The sequence below is a fragment of the Megascapheus bottae genome, chromosome 32 (genome assembly GCF_031878675.1).
Source record: "Megascapheus bottae isolate mThoBot1 chromosome 32, mThoBot2.hap1, whole genome shotgun sequence".
NCBI classification, from domain to species: Eukaryota; Metazoa; Chordata; class Mammalia; order Rodentia; family Geomyidae; genus Megascapheus; species Megascapheus bottae.
This window is the reverse complement of record NC_143540.1, coordinates 7781408-7804326: the sequence shown is the minus strand read 5'-3', so window position 1 is coordinate 7804326 and position 22919 is coordinate 7781408. Positions and strand designations below refer to the sequence as shown.

Below are 22919 nucleotides of genomic sequence, written 5' to 3'. Positions count from 1 at the left end.
GGGGTGGGGAGGGGTCAGGGCTGGGCAGTCGAGGCCGGGGTCCGAATCCCCTGAGGTACCGTCGACCCGGCGGCGGCGGTCACGAGATAAGCGCGTGGGGGGAGAGGCGGGGCTGGCGTGGACCGTTAACGCGCCGTTCGTCACGTGGGGCTGCGGGGGCGGGGCCTGGGGATGAAGTCGATGCCTCATTGGCCGGAGTGCAGCTTGGAGGCACGCCCCCCTCCTGGCGCGCATGCTCAGACAGCCTGTGTTGGCGGGGGCGGCAGGGGAGGCTGCTGGCAAGCTCGCTCGCTCGCGTGCTGTAGCTCTGGCTACCGGAGCTCGTGAGGACCGCAAGGGTTTGGTGAAGGATAGGTAGAACCCGAGGAGAGGGAGGGGGTGGAGGCGCTTGAGGAGAAGAACTGGGCGGTGAGGGTGGGCACGGAATTCCCAGAGCCCTGGCCCGCGGGGCTCTCGAGGGGAGGCATTGCGGCCCCTCGTCGCCTCGAGGTGATCTAGGGAGGGTGGCCGGCCCGGCCCTGACAGGACTTTTGGAGAGGTGTTTTTGTTTCTCGTTTTCCAGCCCTGGGGCTTGACCTCAGGACCTGGGCGCTGTCCCTTAGCGCGCGCGTCCGTCTCCCCCCCGCACCTCGCTCAAGGCCTGTGCTCTACCCCTTGAGCCACAGCCTCACGTGTGGAATTTTGGTGGTTCCTCAGAGAGAAAGAGTCCCACAGGGGCCTGGAGTGGGGCCTAGTGGCTAGAAAGCCCTGGGTTCCATTCCACGGTACCACATACCCAGAAAAGGCGGGAAGTGGTGTTGTGGTTTAAGTGGTAGAGCGCTAGCCTCGAGAAAGCTCAGGGACGGTGCCCGGGCCCTGAGTTCAAGCCCCAGACTGGGGGGGGGGTCGCGGTGGCATATCCCTATAATCCTAGCTACTCAGGAGGCTGAGATCCGAGGAACGCGGTTCAAAGCCACACCCGTGAGACTTTTTTTTTTTTTCCAGTTGTGGGGCTTGAGCTCAGGGCCTGCGCACTGTCCATGGACCTTTTCTCAAGGCCAGAGCTCCACCACTTGAGCCACAGCTCCACTTCCAGCTTTTTTTCTATGTATGTGGTACCGAGGAATCGAACCCAGGTTTTCATGCATGCTAGGCAAGCATGCATTAGGCCAAACTCCCGGCCCCACCTTGAGACTTTTATCTCCAATAAACAGCCAGAAAACTGGAAGTGGCACTGTGGCTCAAGTGATAGAGTGCTCACCTTGAGCTGAAGAGCTCAGGAACAATGCCCAGGCCCAGAATTCAAGACCCACGACCGACCAAAAAAAAAAAATCCCACAGTCATCTTCAAACCATCATTCTCCCTATTTCAGCTTTCTGGGTACTAGAGTTACAGGGCGCTTAGCCAGATAGAAGTTTTTCCTCATATTCTTGGGATTGTAGGTCTGAAGAGTCAGTGAATGATGTGGGCTGGGGTGGGTAGTTAAAAATGGTACAGCATTTGCCTAGAGTCCCAAGTTCAAATCCCAGCTACATACTCATTGAGGTTTATATCTGTAATTTTAGCTACTCTAGAGGCTGAGATCTGAGGATTCCCTTGGGCATAAAAGACTGTGAAACTCTTTTATCTAAAATGAACCATCAGAAAACCGGGACTGGTGCTGTAGCTCAAAGGGGTAGAGCAATAACTTTGAGTTGAAGAGTTCAGGGACAGTGTCTAGGCCCATAGTTCTAGCACCAGAAGCGGCTTGAATCACAATTCTTAGATCTCAGCTTCCTGTGTAGCTAGATTACAAGCATGAGTCAGCAGAACCTATCTATATTAACCTTAATATATCTTTGTTCTTTTTAATAGAGAAAATCATAATATGAATTTTAATGTCTGGAATATAAAAGAGATGATGAGTATTCCCTCAGGCTCTGGGTACGTTTTCTGATTATATTCTCTAATATTTTAAGAAAGTCATAAAATTTTATTGATTTCATAGAAGAGTCTCTTCCTATTAAAATATAATAGTAGTAATATCACATGTTTTCTTTTCCTTCTCTGTAACTTCTTCTGCCAACCTTGTAGAAAAGCTAAGTAAGAGGTAGGAGTGTGGCCTTGTGGTAGAGTCCTTGATTAGCATGCACAAAGCCCTGGATTTGACTCCTTGGTACCACATACACAGAAAAAGCTGAAAGTGGTGCTGTAGCTGGAGTGATAGAGTGCTAGCTTTGAAAAAGCTCAAAGACAATGCCCAGGCCTTGAGTTCAAGCCATAGGACTTGGGGGGTAGAAAAAAAAGCTAAGCAAGTCCTAGTACACACAGAGAGATAGAAGGGGGGAGGGAGAGAGAAAGAAAATGAGAATGTCTCTTAATCCCTAAAACTTTAATGATTTATTTTTTTGAACCAGGGCCTAGGCCCTGTCCCTGAATGCTTTTGCTCAAGGCTATTACTCTATACTTTGAGCCACAGCACCACTTCTGGTTTTCTGGTGGTTCACTGGAGATGAGTCTCATGGACTTTCCTGCCCAGACTGCATCTCAACCACTATACACCTCCTCAGTAGCTAGGATTTCAGGCATGAATCACCGGAGCCCAGATGAATTTTGTTTTCTAAAATTCTGCTCCAGCTCAGAATATTGTGACAAGGACTAATGGTATTAATATTAGTCCTTTCTCTTTGAATTTCCATTGGTTATTCCTGGGTTGTTAAAAATCAAAATAATGATGTTCAGAATATCCTTGTAACTGTTTATAGGTATATTAGTAAGATTCAGGGGATTTGGAGGTCAGAACAAACTGGCACTGTTCCTAGGATATTTTTAAATGAAGTTATTTTATTTTATTTTTGTAAGGTATTTAATTACCTAATATATTTTTCTTTCTTAATTTCAGGACCATTAAGTCTTCTAACCGGAATAATAATCAGACTGATTGTTCTGCTCTCAGTGATTCCCAATTCCTCTTTGGATCTCAGTTTTGTCCAGAAAATTCAGAGTCAATATCAGCACCTTTGGACTTGGGTCCCCACTTAAGAAATCCAAAACAGACTCAGCAGAATTCTATGGATGTGAGTCTCACATGTATTCACAATCTTTATGGAAATAACCTATGACCAGAAGACTCATTTTGTTGTAACTTTTTTTTTTTAATTTTTGCCAGTACCGGGTCTTGAACTCAAGCTTGGGTACTGTCCCTAAGCTTCTTTTGCTCAAGGCTAGCACTTCGCTACTTTTGAACCACAGCACCACTTCCAGTTTTTGTTGTTGTTGTTTATGTGGTACTGAGGAATTGATCCCAGGGTTTCATGCATTCTACCACCAAGCCATATTCCTAGTCCCTTGAACTCATGTTCTTAATGTACCCATTTTGCTCTTTCACTTGAATCACACCTCCACTTTCAGCTTTTTTCTGGCTAACTTGACATAAGAAAACTACAGCCTTCTACCCAAGCTAGCTTTGAACTGAAATCTCAGATCTCAGCCTCCTGTATAGCTGGGGAATTGTAGATGTGAGCCACTGATATCCTCCATGTAACATTTAGAATTGTGTATCTCTAAAGATTACTGTCATAAATGTAGCTGTGCTTGTGGATCACTTCTTTGAATTAGTATTCTGAAAAGAAACAAATATTCATATTTATAATTTTTCTATTACCAAAACAACATAGGCTAGTATGTCTCTTGGTTACTTCTAGGAAGAAACAAATATTGTATAATAAGTATTTCAGTACAAAAATTGTTATCAAGGTGTGCACGATGGCTCAGGTCTGTAATCATAGCTACTCAGAAGGCTGAGATCTGAGGATCGGGGTTCAAAGCCAGCCTGGGCTCTCAAGTTCATGAGACTCTTATCTCCAATTAACCCCTAGAAAACCGGAAGTGGTACGGTGGTTCAAGGGGTAGGGTGGTAGCCTTGAGCTAAAAAGCTTAGGGACAATGCCCAGGCAGGCTCAAGCTGGCTAAGATTACAGGTATGAGCCACTGTGCTCAGCTTATGGTTTTTTGATCACTGTAAAAAATGAAAGCAGGGGGGGCCAGGAGTTTGGCCTAGTGGTTGAGTGCTTGCCTAGCATGAATGAAGACCCGGGTTCGATTCCTCGATACCACATACATAGGAAAAAGCCGGAAGTGGTGCTGAGGCTCAAGTGGTAGAGCTCTAGCCTTGAGAAATCCCAAGGACAGAGCTCAGTCCCTGAGCTCAAGCCCAGGACTGACAAAAAAAAAAATGAAAGCAGGCAATGTCTTATGCCTATATTCTTAGCTACATAAGAGGAAGAGATCAAGAGGATCCCTGCTTAAGCCCAGCCAAAACATAAAATTAGCTAAACCAAAAGCAATAAAAAAGCTGGATGTAGTGGCACAAGCCTATCATCCCATTATAAAGAAGAGAACCACCAACAGTTCATGCTGGCCTGCTTATTAGTGGGAGACCCTATTAAAAAAAATAGGGGGCCGGAGTTTGGCCTAGTGGTAGAGAGTGCTTGCCTAGCACGCATGAAGACCCGGGCTTGATTCCTCAGTACCACATACATAGAAAAAGCTAGAAATGGTGCTGAGGCTCAAGTGGTAGAGCTCTAGCCTTGAGAAAGTCCAAGGACAGTGCTCAGACCCTGAGCTCAAGCCCAGGACTGACAATAATAATAATAATAATAGTGACTGGGAGTGTGGCTTAGTGGTAGAGTGTTTGTCTAGCATGCACAAAGCTCTAGGTTTGGTTCCTCAGTATCACTTACACAGAAAATGCCAGAAGTGGTGCTTTGGCTCAAGTGGTAGAGTGCTAGCCTTGAGAAAGCCAAGGACAGTACCCAGACCCTGAGTTCAAGCCCCAGGACTGGCAAAAATAAATAAATAAATAAAAAATAACTGAGGCAAACAGAGCTAGGGGTGTGGCTCAATGATAGAGTGCCTGGATAGCAAGTACAGTACCAGGAGTTCAAATCCCAGTAACACTAAAAGCAGTAAATAAGACAAAAATAAAAGAAAAACCCTAAACATTGTGTGTGTGTAAAGTGATGGGGCCTGGACTCAAGACCTTACACTCTTGCTTAGGTTTTTCACCGAAGGCTTGTGCTCAGCCTCTTGAATCACACTTCTGTTTTCAGGTTTTTGGTGGTTAATTGGAAATAAGAGTCTCTCAGATTTATCTTCTTAAGCTGACTTTGAACCCGGATCCTCAGATCTTACCCTCCTTAGTGTCTGGCCATTGGTATCTGGCTGAAACTTACATATTATATTGTTCTTAACAGTGTGGTTTGTCCTTATATGTAATTCTATAGTCTACATATGTAATGAATATTTTATGTGTGGAATGCTAACATACATTTATATTTTTTTCTTTATTTAGCAGAATGAGCCTAGCATTTTCACAAAGTACCAGACAAAACCTCAGTTGTTTAAAGATGATACAAAGGATGAAGGCTCTTCAACCTTTTCTCTTCCTTTGCCAGTAGTCAAACCAAAAGGCCTTTTGAGACAGTTTGAAGAGAAAAAGAAATGGGCAACAGACAAATCTGACAGGTATGCAAATCTTTCAAGCAGATGATAGCTCATGTTCTCTGAGGGATACAAAATGAAATGTAAATCAAATAATTTAATTTCAGCATAGTACATGTATAGTCATTATATGTGCATGTAGGTATACATACATATACATGTGGATATAGATCTAGATATATGTATACACACACATATGCAAGATATGCCTGTGCTTGCATACTAAAGAACCAGGAAAGAATGAAATTGGAATTTGAGACCACAGACTCCAGATTCTGCATTCTACATATCAGTTTCAGCTATTTACCTCTATAAGCCAAATAAAGAGAATCATGTTTTTATCATCACCCTGGATATTTCTCCTATTTCCCAGGTTAGATTCTCTGTTACTTGAATCCTATATTATCAACTCTCTTGATTTGGTCCTTGAATTCAGTGGAACATATTCTCCAGAAATTCCCTGAGAACAGTTGCATCAGATCTAAACTATTTTTCTGAGTACTTGAATACCTGAAATTTTTCACTTTCCCTTCCTACTTTATTACAAATTAAGTTGCATATGGAGTTCCAGACTAGAATATTTTCAAAAGCTCTAAGGCTTGGTGTTGAAGGCGTAGCTCAGTTGGTAGAGTGCTAGCCAAAAACCAAAAGCATCAGATACTGAGTTGGAGTATCAGTCACAACCCCCCCCAAAAAAATTCTAAGACATTTTTCCATTGGATCAACATTATTTTTAAGAGGTCTGGTGCCATTCTGGTTCATAACCTTGTATGTGTCACATATGTTCTAATCATCTGTTTAGTTTTGAAATTTTACAGTACTATGCTTTGATTTGGCATGTCATAATGCCATTGCATAGTTCCTGTAAATTTATAAACCTGTGTCTTTCAATTTTTTTTGCCAGACCTGGGCTTGAGCTCAGGGTCTGAGCAATGTGCTTGGACTTTCTCAAGGATAGAGCTCTACCACTTGAGCCTCAGCACCTCTTCTAGCTTTTTTCTATGTATGTGGTACTGAGGAATTGAACCTGGGTATTCGTGCATGCTAGGCAAGCACTCTACCACTAGGCCAATCTGGGCAGTTTTTTTTTTTTTTTTTTTTTTACTATCATCTCTTTAAATCTATGGATTCTACATCTGTGGATTCAACAACTATGACTTAATTTTATTTGCAACCAACATGAACAAACCTTTTCTTGCTATTATTATTTTTGTTGTTATTGACGATCCTGGGGCTTGAACTCTGGGCCTGGGCACTGTCCCTGAACTGCTTTTGCTCAAAGCTAACACGGGCCACTTTGGCTCTCTCTGTTTATGTAGTACTGAGGATTGGAACCCAGGGCTTCATGAATGCTTGGCAAGCACTCTACAACTAAGTCACATTCCCAGCCCTTGTCATTTTTTTCCTAGACAATATAATAACTATTTACCTAGTACTTACATTGTATTAGATATTATAATTAATATAGAAATGCAGGAGGAGAATGGGAGAAAATAAGGGAGGGGAAACACTGTTTGAATAGAAATATGCTCATTACTTATTTACCTGTAACTCCTCTATGAATCACCTTTACAATAAATTTTTTTTAAAAAAAGAAATGACTATGTAGACTGTAAGATGAACCTCCAAAGTCTTGGAGCCAGTACCCCATGGACACTGAAAGGTAAGAAATGAAAGTGAAAGAAAGAAGGAAAGAAAGAAAAAAAGAAAAGAAAAGAAGGAAGGAAGGCAGGCAGGAAAGAAGGGGGGTGGAGCTAGTAGCTGGGTATCAGTGGCTCATACCTGTAATCAGGTCGCTGAGATCTGAGTGAGTTCTCTGTTCAAAGCCAGACTGGGCAGGAAAGTCTGTAAGACTTATTTCCAGTAAACTACTCAGAAAAAGCCAAAGTAACAGGGCGAGGTGGCTCACGCCTGTAATCCCAGCTACTCTGGAGGCTGAGATCTGAGGATCAGAGTTCAAAGCCAGCCCTGGCACTAAGGCACTAAAGAAGGTGAGACTCTTATCTCAATTAAGTCCTAGAAAACTGGGAAGTGGGGCTTGGCTCAAGGGTAAGCGGTAGTCTTGAGCTGAAGAGCACAGGGACAAAGCCCAGGCAGAGTTCAAGTCCCATGACCCCCCCCAAAAAAAAAAAAAAAAAAAAGGCCAAAATGATGCTGTGGCTCAAGTGGCAGAGCACTAACTAGTCTTGAGCACAGGAAGCTCAGGGATAAAGCCCATGCCCTGAGTTCATGCCTTAGGACTGGCAAAAAAAAAAAAAAAGTAATAAGAAGAAAAAGAGAGATGAAGAGGGAAAGAAAGGAAAGCAAGGGAAGAAGGAAAGAAAATGGACTGCCCTTTCCATCAATTCTGTTATACCTTATTGCAATATTTCACAATATTTTTCTCTTATTCTAGTGAGACACTGTATGCCCTTATTACCCAAGTTGGAGAAAGTATTCATCGTGTAAGTATAGATACATTTCAAGGAACTAAAACAGCTTACATCTTAGGACATATTAGCGTTGGTTCATGTAGAATAGCAACATTTTGCATACCATTTTTACAATTAAATGATAATATTTCCAATCAGTTAAATATGTCAACATCTGAAAATAATTTCTACATTTTGGATTTCTTAGTTGCAGACATCTGTAGAGCAGTCTGAGGAACATCTGCATTCAAGAAGCCAAACTCTTTTGGAGTCTTTGAAGAATATGACCAATACATGTGAGTTGTTTCCTTGTCTTTGAGATTATCAGTGGAGGGCATTGGTGATTAGTGAATTTGAACTCTTCAGCCTGCCCAGGTTACCAGAATGTGGTTCCATATACTGTTTCCCTGAGAGGATGAGTTATGCCGTGGGTAACATTACTCTCTATAAGAACAGTTGGAAGTCATGTGCCTGTGGCTCATTCCTGTAATGCTAGCTATTCAGGAAACAGATCTGAGGATCACAGTTTGAAGCCAGCCTGAGCAAAAATGTCCCCTGAGACTTTTATCTCCAATTAACCACTCAAAAACCAGAAATGGGGCTGTGGCTCAAGTGGTAGAGTGCTAGCTTTGAGCACAAAGAGGCTCAGGCCCAGACCTTAAGTTCAAGCCCCATGCCAGACCAAACAAATCAAAACAAAACAAAAAAAAAATCACTTAAATCCCATCTCTCACTGACTAAAGTGTAGCCACAGCCTTCCAAATGTATTGCTTTTGTGTTTTCTATAGAAACTGTCCCTTTAGGAGTTATATATTACCAGTCACCACAGTTCTTGCTGCCTTGGTTTCAATAAGAGCTTTTTTTCATAGCAAATGACAGAGCCATTCTCAATGTTATACTTTGTGGTTTGCAAAATACCCTGCTCCACCAATTGATTTTCATGTAGATGGACCCATCTCCCTGGCCCTTCTAAATTGAAGACAGTCAGCACACAATTGTCTTCAGGCAGATGCCTCTCTAGAACCACTAGTCTCTAAACAAAATAGAAAGCTGATGAACATGCATCTGTACTTGTTTGCATTTGTCTGTGTGTTTATTTTTCCTTTCAAACAAATTGAATTCGACTTATTCAAATGCCATGGGATGAATTGCTCATGATTTACCAAAATTGATGCCTTTGTGTGATTTAGAAATTAATCCCCATCTGTCTGCAAAGAAACACTATATGTCTGTCTGCTGGCTTCCAACTGGAGTATCCCACACACAGGGCAACTGTGCATCTGTTTGAAAACTGGTTCTGGACATCAAGAGTATTACTCATACAAGGAATAGCCAGGCTTAGAGCAAAAGCAAATGGCAGATGTATAATGTGATAGTATAGCTAAGTGATAAGTATTCTGTGTTATAGCAAACTACCTGGAATAATCACCTTATAAGAAGGAAAGTTCAGGGCCAGGAGTGTGGCCTAGTAGTAGAGTGCATGCCTAGCATGAGTCCTTGGTACCACATATACAGAAAAAAAAAAAAAACAGAAGTAGTGTTATGGCTCAAATGCTAGAATGCTAGGCTTGAGAAAGCTGGTTGTTAATGGTTCCTGCCTAGAATTCTAGCTACTCAGGAGGCTTAGATCTGAGGATCTTGGTTCAAAGCCAGCCCAGGCAGAAACATCTTTGTGTGACTCTTTTTTTTTTTTTTCTTTTGGTGGGTTGTGGAGCTTTGAACTCTGGTCCTGGGTGCTGTCCTTGAGCTCTTCAGCTCAAGCCTTACCCATTGAGTGATAGCCCCACTTCCCCTTTTCTAGTGATTAATTGGAGATAAGAGTCTCAAGTTCTTTAGTGCCTTGGCTGGCTTTGAACCTTGATCCTCAGATCTCAGCCTAGCTCCTGTATAGCTAGGATGACAGGCGTGAGCCACTGTGCCCTGTGCCCGGCTCTCCTTGAGAGACTCTTATCGCTAATTAACCACACCTAAAAGCCAGAAGTGGCATCATGGTTTCAAGTGGTAGAGTGCTAACCTTGAGCAAAAGAAGCACAGGGACAGCACCGAGGCCTGGAGTTCAAGCCCTACAACTGAAAAAAATAAAATAAAAAAAGAAGGGAAAGTTCTTTCTGGGCTCCAGTTTTAAAGGTTTCAGGTTCTGGTCACTTGGCCTTGTTGCTTTGGGCCTGGGGCATAGTAGTACATCGTGGTGCAAACATGCAGCAGAGGTGCCCTGTTCACTTAATGGTGGCTAAGAACCAGACACAAGAAAATGTCCAGATATTCTATGCGTGTAAGGGTACAGCCCCAATGACCTCATTTCTCTCTACGAGGCTCCTCCTCCTGAAAGTTCCACTACTTTTCAGAAGTCCCACAGTCTGGTGACCAAGCCATTCTGTTTTTGTTGATGTTTTGCTGTTTTGTTGTTGTTGTTTCTGGGAATCCCAGGGCTTGAACTCAGGGACTGGGCATTGTCCCCGAGCTTCTTTAGAACAAGGTTAGCACTCTACCCCTTGAGCCACAGCGACAGTTCCAGATTTTTCTGTGTATACAGTACTGAGGGATTGAACCCAGGGCATCATGCATGCTAGGCAAGCCCTCTACCACTAAGCCACATTCCTAGTCCCATTGGTCAAGGTGGTCTAAAGAAGGAAGAGTAAAAACACTGGAAAAACCACTGTGCTAAGGGATGCTAGAGTAGTCATAAGTGTCAGCAGAAAAAAGTCAAATGGATCAGTCTAGAATCTAGTTTTTCCCTTCTCAGTGCTGTGGTCTAGGCAGCTGTGGCATACCACAGTCCTCACAAAGTAAATTGTCATTCTTTCATATTTAGTACATGATACTACACGGGTCCAGAAGAACCTGATGTGTGAGTCAGTACAAGACAAAGGTAACAGAGATCAGGCCATCCTTGAGATTCAGAAGAAAATCCAAAATGTGAGTAGATTCTCCAAGCACTAGGCCACAGTCCCAGCCCCATATTCTCACAAACTATTATGCCTTCTGACTTGCATTGTTCATTATTCTTCTCTTTCTTACTGTCTTTCTCTAGAGACAAGAAGACTTTGCAGAGGTGAAGGCTATCATAAAGCACCTTGAAGTTGTCATTGTCCAGCAAAGTAAGGATCTCCAGCAGCTTTCTGAGCAGCTAAGCCAGGTGAATGTGCCATGTGTTGTACATGAACTAAAAGACTGGATCTCCGCACTTCAAGAACCTAGGAATGTGAAAGATGTCATTTCTCAGACCTCACCTCTGTCCCAGAGCCTTGATTTCAGCAGGAAAGAAACACAGATCTCTCAGGATCTGATGTCTTGGCAAGCTCAGACCTTACCTACTTCAGGAAAAACCAGTATGGGTTCCTTGAGGCCTGGGGAATTAGGTGTTTGGGATGAGGGAGCAAAGACTAATGCTCTCCAAGAAGATGGTGTGCTGCCAGCAGTTGAGTCCCGTGAAGGAAATGGGCATATGAAGAACAAGAGATCACCGAATGACTATAGGAATCAGGCTGATGATAAAATGAGTCCCAAGAACCAAATCTCTGGCGTCCCAGGCTACAAGATTTGTGAAGACAGAGCCCTGGTTTCCGAAGGAACCTCACAGCTCTTCTCCAAGGATGTTACAACCAGCGCGAAGAATGCTAGCACAGAGGATCAAGCCCAGAATATGTTGTCTTGTGACCCAGGTGAACAGTTAGCAACTGAACAGAAAGGTAGGATGATAGGAAGAAGGAAGAAAGGCAAGAAGCCCAGGAAAGCTCGCCGAGTTAGGCGTCCAGTTAGGAAGCAAGAAAAAAACCCAAGTGATTCTAAGCACCAGTCTCCAGTTTCTAGTCCCCAAGGGCTCCCCAGAGGGCAGCAGGAACCCCAAGCTCAACCTTTACGCCAGAGTTTCAGAAGATTCCCAAAAGCAGTTTGCTATGATCTAAGAGGACCATTTAATGAAGATGAGAGAGCAAGAGCAACTCGATCCACTAGCCATGCTTCTCAGGACATGGAGCTACTTTTCAGCAGTTCCCTGGAGGACCACCAGATTGGCTGGTTTAATAGCCTTAGTGATAGAAATCCAGATCCCTCTCCTCCTCCTCTGAGTAAGAAGAAAAAGAGAACTTTGCTCCGTGACCTTGGTCTTGATAGCAGTGACGACAATGACAATCCACAGTGAATTCAGGTGATTTTTTTTTTTGCAGGGGGGGGGGCGGGTTTGAGGGGAGGGGAGGGTCGATCATGGGGCTTGAGCTCTGGGCCTGGGTGCTATTCCTGAGCTCTTCAGCTCAAAGTTAGCACTCTACCACTTTGAGCCACAGTGCCACTTCTGATTTTTTGCTGGTTCATTGGAGATAAGAGTCTTATGGACTTTGGTGCTTAGACTGTCTTTGAACTGTGATCTTCAGATCTCAGCCTTCCGAGTGGCTAGAATTACAGGTAAGAGCCACCAGTGCCCAGCTGATTTATTTTTGTCAGTCCCAGGGCTTGAACTCATAGTCTAAGCACTGTCTTTGGGCTTTCTCAAGGCTAGAGCTCTATCACTTGAGCCACAGCACCACTTCTAGTTTTTGTCTATGTATATGGTACTTGAAGACTTGAACCCGGTCTTCATGCATGCTGGGCAAGCACTCTACCACTAGGCCAAACTCTTTCCCCCCCCCCCCCCGTTTTTTTTTTAAATGTCACCTAGAAAGAAAAATTGTAGAACATTTGGATAGGCCAATAGCAAAACGTTTCTGAAGCTTGCTTGGGGTGCTTGAGTGAGGTCAGTGAGCATTGGGGGGGCCCATAACAGGGCATATGGAACAATTTTATCTACTTTTTTTCCTTTTGACAGTCCTGGGGCTGGAACTCAGGCCCTGGACACTGTTCTCGGGCTTTCTCAAGGCTAGTACTCTACCACTTGAGCCACAGCACCACTTCCAGCTTTTTCTGTATATGGTGGTACTGAGGAATTGAACCAGGGCTTTGTGCATGCTAAGCGAGCAGTCTACCGCTAGGCCATGCTCCCTGCCCTTTATCTTTATTTATTAAAATGAGATGTGTGGGAGTGCTGGTGATAAGAATGAGGTAGTAAGTGGTGGTGGGATATGGGGAAGGTGAGTGTAGCTTGGTAAAAGTATAGTTGGCTTCTTTATGGAATATTTTGAACCAGAAGCACTCTCATGGAAGTGTTGCTATGATAAGCACAAGATTTTTGGTCTTTAGAATATTCCCTGCAAAATGATCAATATGTTTTTGGGCCTTGGGATTTTTTTTCATGTATTTATCCAGTTCTGCTGCCAACAAGTTTGCAATTCTTGATAAATGTGTCTGTTATAGGATACACTATCAGTCTTTTTTTTTTTTTTTAGGTCATGGAGCTTGAGCTGGCCTAGGCACTGTCCCTGAGCTTTTCAGCTCAAGGCTACTGCCCTACCCTTGAGCTAAGCCCCACTTCCCATTTTCTAGAGGTTAATTGGAGATGAGTCTCAGGTTCTTTTGTGCCTGGGCCGGCTTTGAACCTCGATCCTCAGATCTCAGCCTCCAGAGTAGCTAGGATTACAGGCATGTGCCACCACACCCACTTTTTTTTTTTTTAAACTGAGATGAAGTCTGGGTATGTAACCTAGATTGGTGTTGAACTTGCAATTCTATCTCAGCCAGCAGAGTGCTAAGATTGCAAATGGATGCCACCAAACTCAGCTAAATTGATCTTCTGATCAGAGAAAGAATGCTAAAGCTTCCAGTGAGAGAGGTGACATACACTAAATAACTGTTTGAAGCCTCACTGCAACTAAGCCACATGAGTCCACTTTTTCTTCGTGGATGTTTTATTTTATTTTTCAACTATTTAAAACAATAGTTTTTGTAAGCTCTGTAGTATTTCCATGGAAGTAGCAGCTTATACAAAACATTGATTTTTCCTTTTTTGGGGTGGAGGGTCAGTTGTGGGACTTGAATTCAAGGTCTGGGTGCTATGCCTAAGCTTTTTTTTGTTTAAGTCAACATTCTACCACTTGAGCCACAGCATCACTTCCAGCTTTTTTTTTTTTTCCGGGGGGAGGGGGGAGCTGAGGAATTAAACCCAGGGCTTCATGCGTGCTAGGCAAGTACTCTACTACTAGGCTACCCTCCTGGCCCACAAGATGTTTTTTTGTTTTTTGGTTTTTTTTTTTTTTTTTGCCAGTCCTGGGCTTGAGCTCAGGGTCTGAGCCCTGACCTTGGACTTTCTCAAGGCTAGAGCTCTACCACTTGAGCCACAGCACCACTTCCAGCTTTTTTCTATGTATGTGGTACCGAGGAATGAAACCTGGGTCTTCGTGCATGCTAGGCAAGCACTCTACCACTAGGCCAAACTCCCAGTCCCTACACAAAATTCTATTGGAGGGGCCGGGAGTTTGGCCTAGTGGCTAAAGTGCTTGCCTAGCATGCATGAAGACCTGGGTTCGATTCCTCGGTACCACATACATAGAAAAAAGCTGGAAGTGGTGCTGAGGCTCAAGTGGTAGAGCTCTAGCCTTGAGAAAAATCCAAGGACAGTGCTCAGGCCCTGAGCTCAAGCCCAGGACTGGCAAAAAAAAAAAATTCTATTGGAAGTGTAGCTGAAGCAGTCAGTTGCTTGCCTACAAGTAAGAAGCCCTGAGTTCAAACCCTAGTATTGCAAAGAAATTTTTTTTTACTATGTTATATGAAAGTGAAAATTTTAGCCAAACATGGTCATGGTACATACATGTAATCTCAAGACTTTACAAGGTGTTGAGGTAGAAGAACTGCAAGTTCAAGACCAGGGAGGCAGGGAATGTGGCTTAGTGGTAGAGTGCTTGCTGAGCATGCATGAAGCCCTAGGTTTGATTCCTCGGTACCACAGAAGTGGTGCTGTGGCTCAAGTGTCAGAATGTTAGCCTTAAGCAAAAGAAACTCAAGGACAATGCCCAGGCCCTGTGCATGCCCCAAGACTGGCAAAAAAAAAAAAGACTATTGTGGGATAGAGAAAGTGAGAGAAAGAGACAGACAGACAAAGAATTTTAACACTTTAAAATCTTCATGGGATGAATAGTTTTTAGGATTTTCCCATTTCTGAGTACAGTAAATGACACTGGGGCCACTTAGACTATTGTATAAAGCAATAGTTCTTGATTTCTTCTTCTTTACTTTTGGAGAACCTTGGCAGGTATGCTGGACATTAGTCTAAACTGCTTTCACTCTCATTTCCAGATCAAAGACCTCTTCAGGCTGGGAGCCACGGGCCATCACAAGGAAAAAATTCAGATCTGGGCTCTGCTTCAGATTGCCATGGCTTCTTCTGCTCATTGGCTGCATCTCATTGTCTGTCTTTTCATCCTGCCCTCTGCGGATACCATTGCATGGCCTACTGTTTATTTTATTTTATTTTGCTGCCTACTAGTTTTATTGCTTGTACACAGAAGATATAGGAAAAAGGAGCCCAGCCACACAAAGCATTTCTTCTAGCTCTTCCCAGACTGACTGCAGATGTCTATGGAGCTGTTACCATGATGCTGAAAGACCAGAGGCTTGTATCTGGAATTGTTTTATTAGTTTATATTGCATAGTTTAATGTTTAGTTTAACTCCAAGTTGGACCTTGTTAAGAGAATCCTGTTATGACTGTAACATTCTTCTTGAAAGATCCTCTGTTCTTTGATTCTTCTGTAATAGCACATGTTTTATTTCTCCGAAGAATTTCCTTTGTGCAATAAAGTCAAAGTTCAGCATGATACAGTGTTCCATGAGTTGAGCATTTTTTGTAGTACGTAACCTTATCTCCTAACAAGACTAAGTTAATTAAAATTACACTGCTTGTCTTTGTCAATCATCAAAAAAGGATATTCTATTTATTTTCTTAGGCTCTTTTTTTTTTTTCTTAATTAACTCCCATGTTCCTGCCAGTCTTGGTGAGCGTGACACAGCACTGGAGCACCTAACGTTTTTGGCTCCTCAGATGCTGTATGTAGCTCTGTAGGGGCGGACATGGTGGGAGGTCTGTGGTGGGGAGCTGGAGAGCCTCCCAGCAAGGGCTCCTCCCTCTGTTACAACTCTAGCTACATCCTAGGATGGAAACGAAGCTGATGATGCATCTCATTGTCTGGCATTGCTATATCAATTTAAATGTCACCCTCCTTGACCTCCCCCCTCAGCTTACTTAACCACCAATTCCCTTTCCCCATTTTTGCCTCACACTATCTGAAATCATGGGGCTGGAATCCTGAACCAGGGTGCTGCCCCTGAGCTCTTCAGCTCAAGGCTAGCACTCTACTACTTGAGACATAGCACCACTTGTGGCTTTTGCTGTGTATGTGGTACTGAAGACTCGAACCGAGGGCTTCATGCATGCTAGGCAAGTACTCTACCACTAAACCACATTTCCAGTCCTACTCATGAATTCTTTTTTTTTTTTTGCCAGTCCTGGAGCTTGAACTTGGGGCCTGGGCACTGTCCTTGAACACTTTTTGCTTAAGTCTAGTGCTCTCTGCCACTTGAGCCATAGCACCACTTCCAGCTTTTTCTGAGTATGTGGTAACCAGGAATCAAACCCAGGGCTTCTACCACTAGGCTACACTCTTGGCCCCCTAATCGTGAATTCTTTTTTTTTTTTTTTTTTTTTTTTTGCCAGTCCTGGGCTTGAGCTCAGGGCCTGAGCACTGTCCTTGGACTTTCTCAAGGCTAGAGCTCTACCACTTGAACCTCAGCACCACTTCTGGCTTTTATCTATATATGTGGTACCAAGGAATCAAACCCGGGTCTTCATGCATGCTAGGCAAGCACTTTAACCACTAGGCCAAACTCCTGGCCCCTAATTATGCATTTTTGAGACAGCCTGGGGACACAGTGTGCTTCCACAATAGGGCCGAGATCCATTGTCAAATAGATTTCCTGAGTAAAACTTTGTTCCTTCCGTAAATATTTAGTTGGAACCTAAAATATTAATGTTCTTCCACATTAAGAAGAAAGGAAATTTCCAGAACCTCAAATGGTCTTGGGGTGACAGAGCCTTTTCATAATCATCAACGATCAGGGTACGCTGCCTTTCCTAGGTCTCTCGTTTTTCAGAGATCGTTCACTGGTTTTTGTTACCATATTAACCATTTGACCTATTATCTGGCTCATCAGAGTAATACCATTCTGGTTTGAGATAAAGCCCCTGGCCTGGAAATTTTAGGAGAGAAATAGGCCCAAATTAGGTCTCTTTTGCAAATCCTCCTCTTCAGTCTTCCTTGAACATTTACAACTGACAACTCCACCTATGGTAAGATGGCATTATTGCCTCCTCAGTACCACATACATAGAAAAAGCCACAAGTGGTGCTATGGCTCCAGTGGTAGAGCCCTAGCCTTGAGAAACCACAAGGATAGTGACCAGGCCCCGAGTTCAAGCCCCAGAATTGGCAAGAAAAAAGAAAAAATTCTTATTCTAGTACCAGATCCATATGGCTAGACAGGCAACCACACTTAGAAGTATGATGAACACTACCAATCTGGTTGAACTGAGGGCAGTGCTTCCTATCTCAGCCATGCCCTTTCGGTTTGGGGCTTTTGTTTTAGATTGGAAATTAATCCATGATCTTAGGATAGCATTTTACCATTTGAGCCATGTCCCTAGCCCTGGACCATACTTCTTGAATTATCCCTTTCGAATTATTGGCTCTGCTTCACTGTCCCTTCCATCCATCTCACCTTGTTCCTGTCCTTTCCCCCACCTTCCTCTCCAAAAGCCTGCTTGAGGTATTTTTCCTCTACATAGACCAGGGTCCTGTCTAAAGTAGTGCCAAAAAACAAAACAAAACAGTTTGCTTATAAAGCCATGGCTTTGCCATAAATCCTGGATTCCTATACCTGAAAACCTCTCCTCACAGGGGTGGATGGGCTCAGCTTCTCAAATGTCTTATGCTGTGATTTGAATTTGCAGTGTGCAACTTCGCAGGTTCCAGAGTTCCTATTTATTCTTGACTCTGCCTTGTTTCTATTTTGATTCCAGTAATCCAAATTGCAGTTTGGAGTTTCCACGGAAACAATTCAGTGATTGTTTGGCTTGCCAAGATGAATTGTGGGGGAGAGAATCAAATGACGTCAAACATTTTAGAAAGTGCCTCAGACATGACCAAGGTCAACTGTCATGGATCCCTGAGAGTCTTTTGGTCCCCAGCTCCTGAGAACTGGAAGAAGCTTTTGTTAAAATTCTCTCTTCAAGGCTCCTCTTTCCTCTCCCCACACCCCTCCTTCCTAAGAGGAGCACACATCTGTGAATGCAAATGACAAAAGCAGGGAGGTTTCCTTGGGTTACTTCTGGAAACCAGAGTTGCAAACATAGTAGATGTTAACAGGAAGGCAAGGACCCAGGGCCCATCTGCTACTTCTAATCTGGGAAGGGGCTTGACCTAGACCAGTGAACTGAGCTCCTGGAAAACTGCTCTGTGAGACTCAATAACAACCTGAAGGAAGGGAATTCCCCTTGGTCAGGGTCACCTTGTTAAAGACTCTGACACTATCCTTGTCCCCAGAAACAGGGATAGGGAGGTCTGGGTAGATACTTGGTAAAGGGCACTGGTGGCTCGTGCCAGTTGAATAACTGGTGGCTCAGCTATTCAGGAGGCTGAGATCTGAAGATCATGGTTCAAAACCAGCCGAGGTAGGAAAGTCTGTGAGAACTCATTTCCAATGAATCAGGAGAAAACCAGAAATGATGCTGTGCGTCTAAGTGGCAAAGTGCTAGCCTTGAGCCAAAGCATTCAGGGACAGTGCTCAGGCCCTGAGTTCAAGCCTCACAGCTGTCTTGGCTCAGCAAGGTTATTGCTATGGGAAACACCAAGGGTTGTCAGATTTGTCGTGAGATGGGTGAAGTTCAGGTATGAAGATGGCCCTTGTCATTTCTTCCTCCTCTCTGGGGGGGCCCAGGTGTCCCTGTAAAGAAGTGGTGTATGGGGCGTCATGGAGATACCCTAAATAGCAGGGGCCAGCATCCTGCCAACAACTCCCATCTAAGTAGGAAGCCCCTGCAGAGGCCTTTGAGCCTAGGCAGGGCAGAGATGGGGAAATTGAGGGGAAGGAAATCTAGAAATGAGGTCAGATTCAAGGGAACCCTTATGTGCAAGATGGCGTGGAAGTATAGAAGACCTAAGCCTGGCTTCTGTTTCACTGTTTCTTCTTTTGGTTGTGGAGCTTGAACTTTGGGCCAGGGTGCTGTCCCTGAGCTCTCCCACTTGAGCCAGTGTTAATTCTGCTGGTGCTTGATCTCAGAACCTGGCCACTCACTGTACCTTAGCTTTTCATTTAAAGGATAGGTGCTCTACCATTTGAGCCACAACTCTACTACTGGCTTTCTGGTAGTTAACTGGAGGTGAGACTCATGGACTTTCATGCCTGGGCTGGGTGTGGCCTTGATCCTCAGATCTCAGCCCTCTGAGAAGCTAGGATGACAGGCGTGAGCCACCAGTGCCCGGCTTGACTCAGTTTCTATGGGAGTTGAGCTGGCAGAGGATTTTCTGCTCCCAGAAGGTGCACAAAACCAATCCTCATATGTCCCTCATACTTTTTTCTTTTTTTTTCAGGAATCCATGTAAAAGAATACCAAGAGACATCACAGAGGCACAATGTATACTCCTTTAGACACTAGTTGTATTAAACATTAATTTAAAAAAAAACACTTTCAAAATGTTAAATCCAAAAAAATAAATAGTGTAGGAACATTTAAACAATATAAAAACTGGGTTCTTAGCTCAAAAAGGGATACAACAATAAAAGGGTATGGTAATCCTTTGGAAAACATGGCTTTTTATCACCGAGGCTGCTCTCTACAGACACTTTAGTAGCCTACTGCCATAAAGGATAAAAACAGAAATAATGTTTTCTTAGTCAATGTGGTATTTAAAAGAGGTCATTAAATTATAATCCTCTTCCAAGTCTAGAACAGTCTCGATAATATTCTGGTCATCAAAAGCCTGTTTAAGGCTTCCAGGGACAGCATCTGAGGCTTTTTGGGGGCTCTCATCCACAAGCAGGGCCCAGGCTTCCTCCTTAAAAGGTGAATCTTGGCACCGACCACATACACGGTTCAATTCATTTTCAAATTCTAGCTTTCCAGCAAGTTCTTCAATAGTTCGGATGCTTGTATGGTCTTAAAAAGAAGAATAGTCACCTTTACTCTTTGCCCATGTTCTATTACTTTTCAGATCAAAGTATAAGAACTGAATCTTAGAATCTTTATGTTTTATTTTGATTTTTTTGCCAGTCCTGGGGCTTGAACTTCGGGCCTATACACTGTCTTTGAGCATTCTCAAGCCTAGCACTCTACCACTGGAGCCACAGCGCCCCTTCCAGCTTTTTCTGTGTATATGTAACTGAGGAATCAAACCTGGGGCTTCATGTATACTAAGTAAGCACTCTATCACTAAGCCACATTCCCAGACCAAATCCTAGGGTCATATGTTCATTCATGAAATGATCTGATTGATGCATGATCTCCATAGATTACCAGTTTTTTCCCCCTGCCAGTCCTAGGACTTGAACTCAGGGCCTGGGCACTATCTTTGGGTTTTCTCAAGGCTAGAGCTCTACCACTTGAGCCTCAGCACCACTTCTGGCTGTTTTCTATGTATGGTCCCGAGAAATCAAACCCAGGTCTTCATGCATGCTAGGCAAGCACTTTAACCACTAGGCCAAACTCCTTCCCCTGTTTCTTTTTTCTCCTACCTAATGTATCTGGTAACTCCAGGGTGTGTGAAGAACCCCTCCTCCCAAGGAGAGGATGGCTGGCGGGTCCCTTTCTACTCACCAATCATATCAAGCAGATCCTTAGTGACCTCTTGGCTAGACCCGAGCAACATGTTTGAGTCAACTTTCAAATCTCTCTCTGTATCTTTCCTGCAGTCCCCAGGCACGGGGCGGGGGGAGGAAAGGTGAGGAATTAAATCCTCTTTCAAGAAAATACTGGAGAACTCATTGTTAGATAATCTAAAAGACAAAAATGTTACTTGTGATGGTCATTTATGCATTGCATTGGAGAATCATCAGAAACTTCTCAATTGTGACTCATTGCTATCACAGGTTGCATTAGTGCTTATGAATAACCAATATAAATACATGTGGAATTGAGCCACATACACACACACACACATATATTTGGCCAGTCCTGGGCTTGAACTCAGGGCCTGGGCACTGTCCCTGGACACTTTTTGCTCAAGACTAGCACTCTGCCACTTGAGCCACAGCACCACTTCTAGATTTCTCTGTGTATGTGGGACTGAAGAATTGACCCAGGGGCTTCATGCATGCTAGGTGAGCATTCTACCACTAGGCCACACTCTGGGCCTTAAAGTAACCTCCTCCCCTGTCTTCAGGCAGCCAAGATGGTGGGGCTGTGAAGTTGCATCCTATGTGATTGATTGTCCCTGCTCCTACTCAGGGATTAGACAGTGGGAGGCAACTTGATAGGCCTAGGGGAGTTGTAACCAGATAACAACCCAAAAGAATTTAGGGTGAAGGAGAAGGGCTCCGTCAGATTCAGACTTTCCCAATGTGGGCAAAGAATATGACAGGGGGCCTTCCGTTCTCAGGTTCGGTTCAAACATGTTAAGACAGATTTACGGTTTCTGTTTCTGCAGTATGGAAAATAAAGCTGTGTGTGTGTGTGTGTGTGTGTGTGTGTGTGTATGTGTGTGCATCCCTTGGCCTTTTCTGCTCAAGACTAGAGCTCTGCCCCAGGGGCTATAGCTCCACTTGTCTTTTGTGTGCGTGTGTGTGTATGTGATTATCTGGAGACAAGCCTTGTGTGTGTGTGCGTGTGTGCCTGTGTGTGTGTGTATGTGTGTGATTATCTGGAGACAAGCCTTGTGTGTGTGTGTGCCTGTGTGTGTGTGTATGTGTGTGATTATCTGGAGACAAGCCTTGTGTGTGTGTGTGCCTGTGTGTGTGTGCGTGTTTGTGTGTGATTATCTGGAGACAAGACGTGTGTGTGTGTGTGTGTGTGTGTGTGTGATTATCTGGAGACAAGACGTGTGTGTGTGTGTGTGTGATTATCTGGAGACAAGCCTTGTGTGTGTGTGTGTGCCTGTGTGTGTGTGTGATTATCTGGAGTCAAGCCTTGTGTGTGTGTGCCTGTGTGTGCCTGTGTGTGCATGTGATTATCTGGAGACAAGCCTTGTGTGTGAGTGTGCCTGTGTGTGCGTGTGATTATCTGGAGACAAGCCTTGTGTGTGTGTGTGTGCCTGTGTGTGCGTGTGATTATCTGGAGACAAGCCTTGTGTGTGTGTGTGCCTGTGTGTGTGTGCGTGTTTGTGTGTGATTATCTGGAGACAAGACGTGTGTGTGCGTGTGATTATCTGGAGACAAGCCTTGTGTGTGTGTGTGTGCCTGTGTGTGCGTGTGATTATCTGGAGACAAGCCTTTTCTGCCCAGGCTGGTTTTGAACTGCGATCCTTGGATCTCAGCCTCCAGAGCAGCGAGGATGAGAGGTGTGAAACCACTGAGCGCCTGACTTAGTTTCAGTCACCAAACAGCCCTCAGGGGAGGCTCGGAAAAGGTCTGCGGCTTCCGAATCACCTTAAACTCTCTTTCCTCCAGCTCTCCCCGTCCCCCGCGGCTCTCCAAAGCTGTCTCTCGGAGGGCGCCAGCATGGAGGACGAGTGCAGGAGGACGTTCTCCTTGCTGCTCAGGGGCTTCCTTTTGGGGCCCAGGGCGTGCGCCTTGGCGTTCCCGGGCCCGCCGTGCTCCGGGGCGCCCGGGGCGGCGGCGGCCGAGGCCGCGGCGGGGCAGGCGGCGGGCGGGGGTCCGCGGCACAGCAGCCGGTGCAGGGGCGGCAGCGAGCAGGACGGCGGGGCGGAGTCAGGCTCGGCGCGGGGCGGGGCGGCGGCCTCCCGGGACAGCCGGACGCCCTCGAAGGCGCGGTCGATGGCGGCCGTCAGCTCCTTGCGGCACCTTCGGAGTTTCTCCGACATGGCTGCTCCTGAGGGGGGCTTAGGAGAGGCGACAGCTGGACGGGCTCATCCCCAGCGCCCCGCCCTTCCTCCTCCTCCTCCTCCCCCGGCCAACGGTCACAGCTCGCACAGCTCGCGCGCTCCGCGCCGGCCCCCAGGTTAGAGGTCAAAGGCGC

At 44.7% G+C, this 22919-nt stretch overlaps 2 protein-coding genes across 2 annotated transcripts; one reads left to right on the top strand and one right to left on the bottom strand.

Moving 5' to 3' along the window:
• The first annotated feature begins 260 nt into the window (after window positions 1–260).
• Window positions 261–15200, top strand: Iho1 (interactor of HORMAD1 1). The gene is made up of 9 exons (XM_090323703.1): window positions 261–354; window positions 1835–1903; window positions 2862–3036; window positions 5316–5485; window positions 7857–7905; window positions 8081–8168; window positions 10685–10788; window positions 10904–12019; window positions 15034–15200. Exons 2-8 carry the CDS (start codon window positions 1848–1850, stop codon window positions 12011–12013), a joined length of 1752 nt encoding a protein of 583 aa, XP_090179829.1. The 5' UTR covers window positions 261–354; window positions 1835–1847; the 3' UTR covers window positions 12014–12019; window positions 15034–15200.
• A 4225-nt stretch (window positions 15201–19425) lies between these two features.
• On the bottom strand, window positions 19426–22842 carry C32H3orf62 (chromosome 32 C3orf62 homolog). Its single transcript, XM_090323690.1, has 3 exons — window positions 22370–22842; window positions 20604–20782; window positions 19426–19946 (listed from the first exon to the last, which is right to left on the bottom strand). Exons 1-3 carry the CDS (start codon window positions 22762–22764, stop codon window positions 19681–19683), a joined length of 840 nt encoding a protein of 279 aa, XP_090179816.1. The 5' UTR covers window positions 22765–22842; the 3' UTR covers window positions 19426–19680.
• Window positions 22843–22919: the final 77 nt, after the last annotated feature.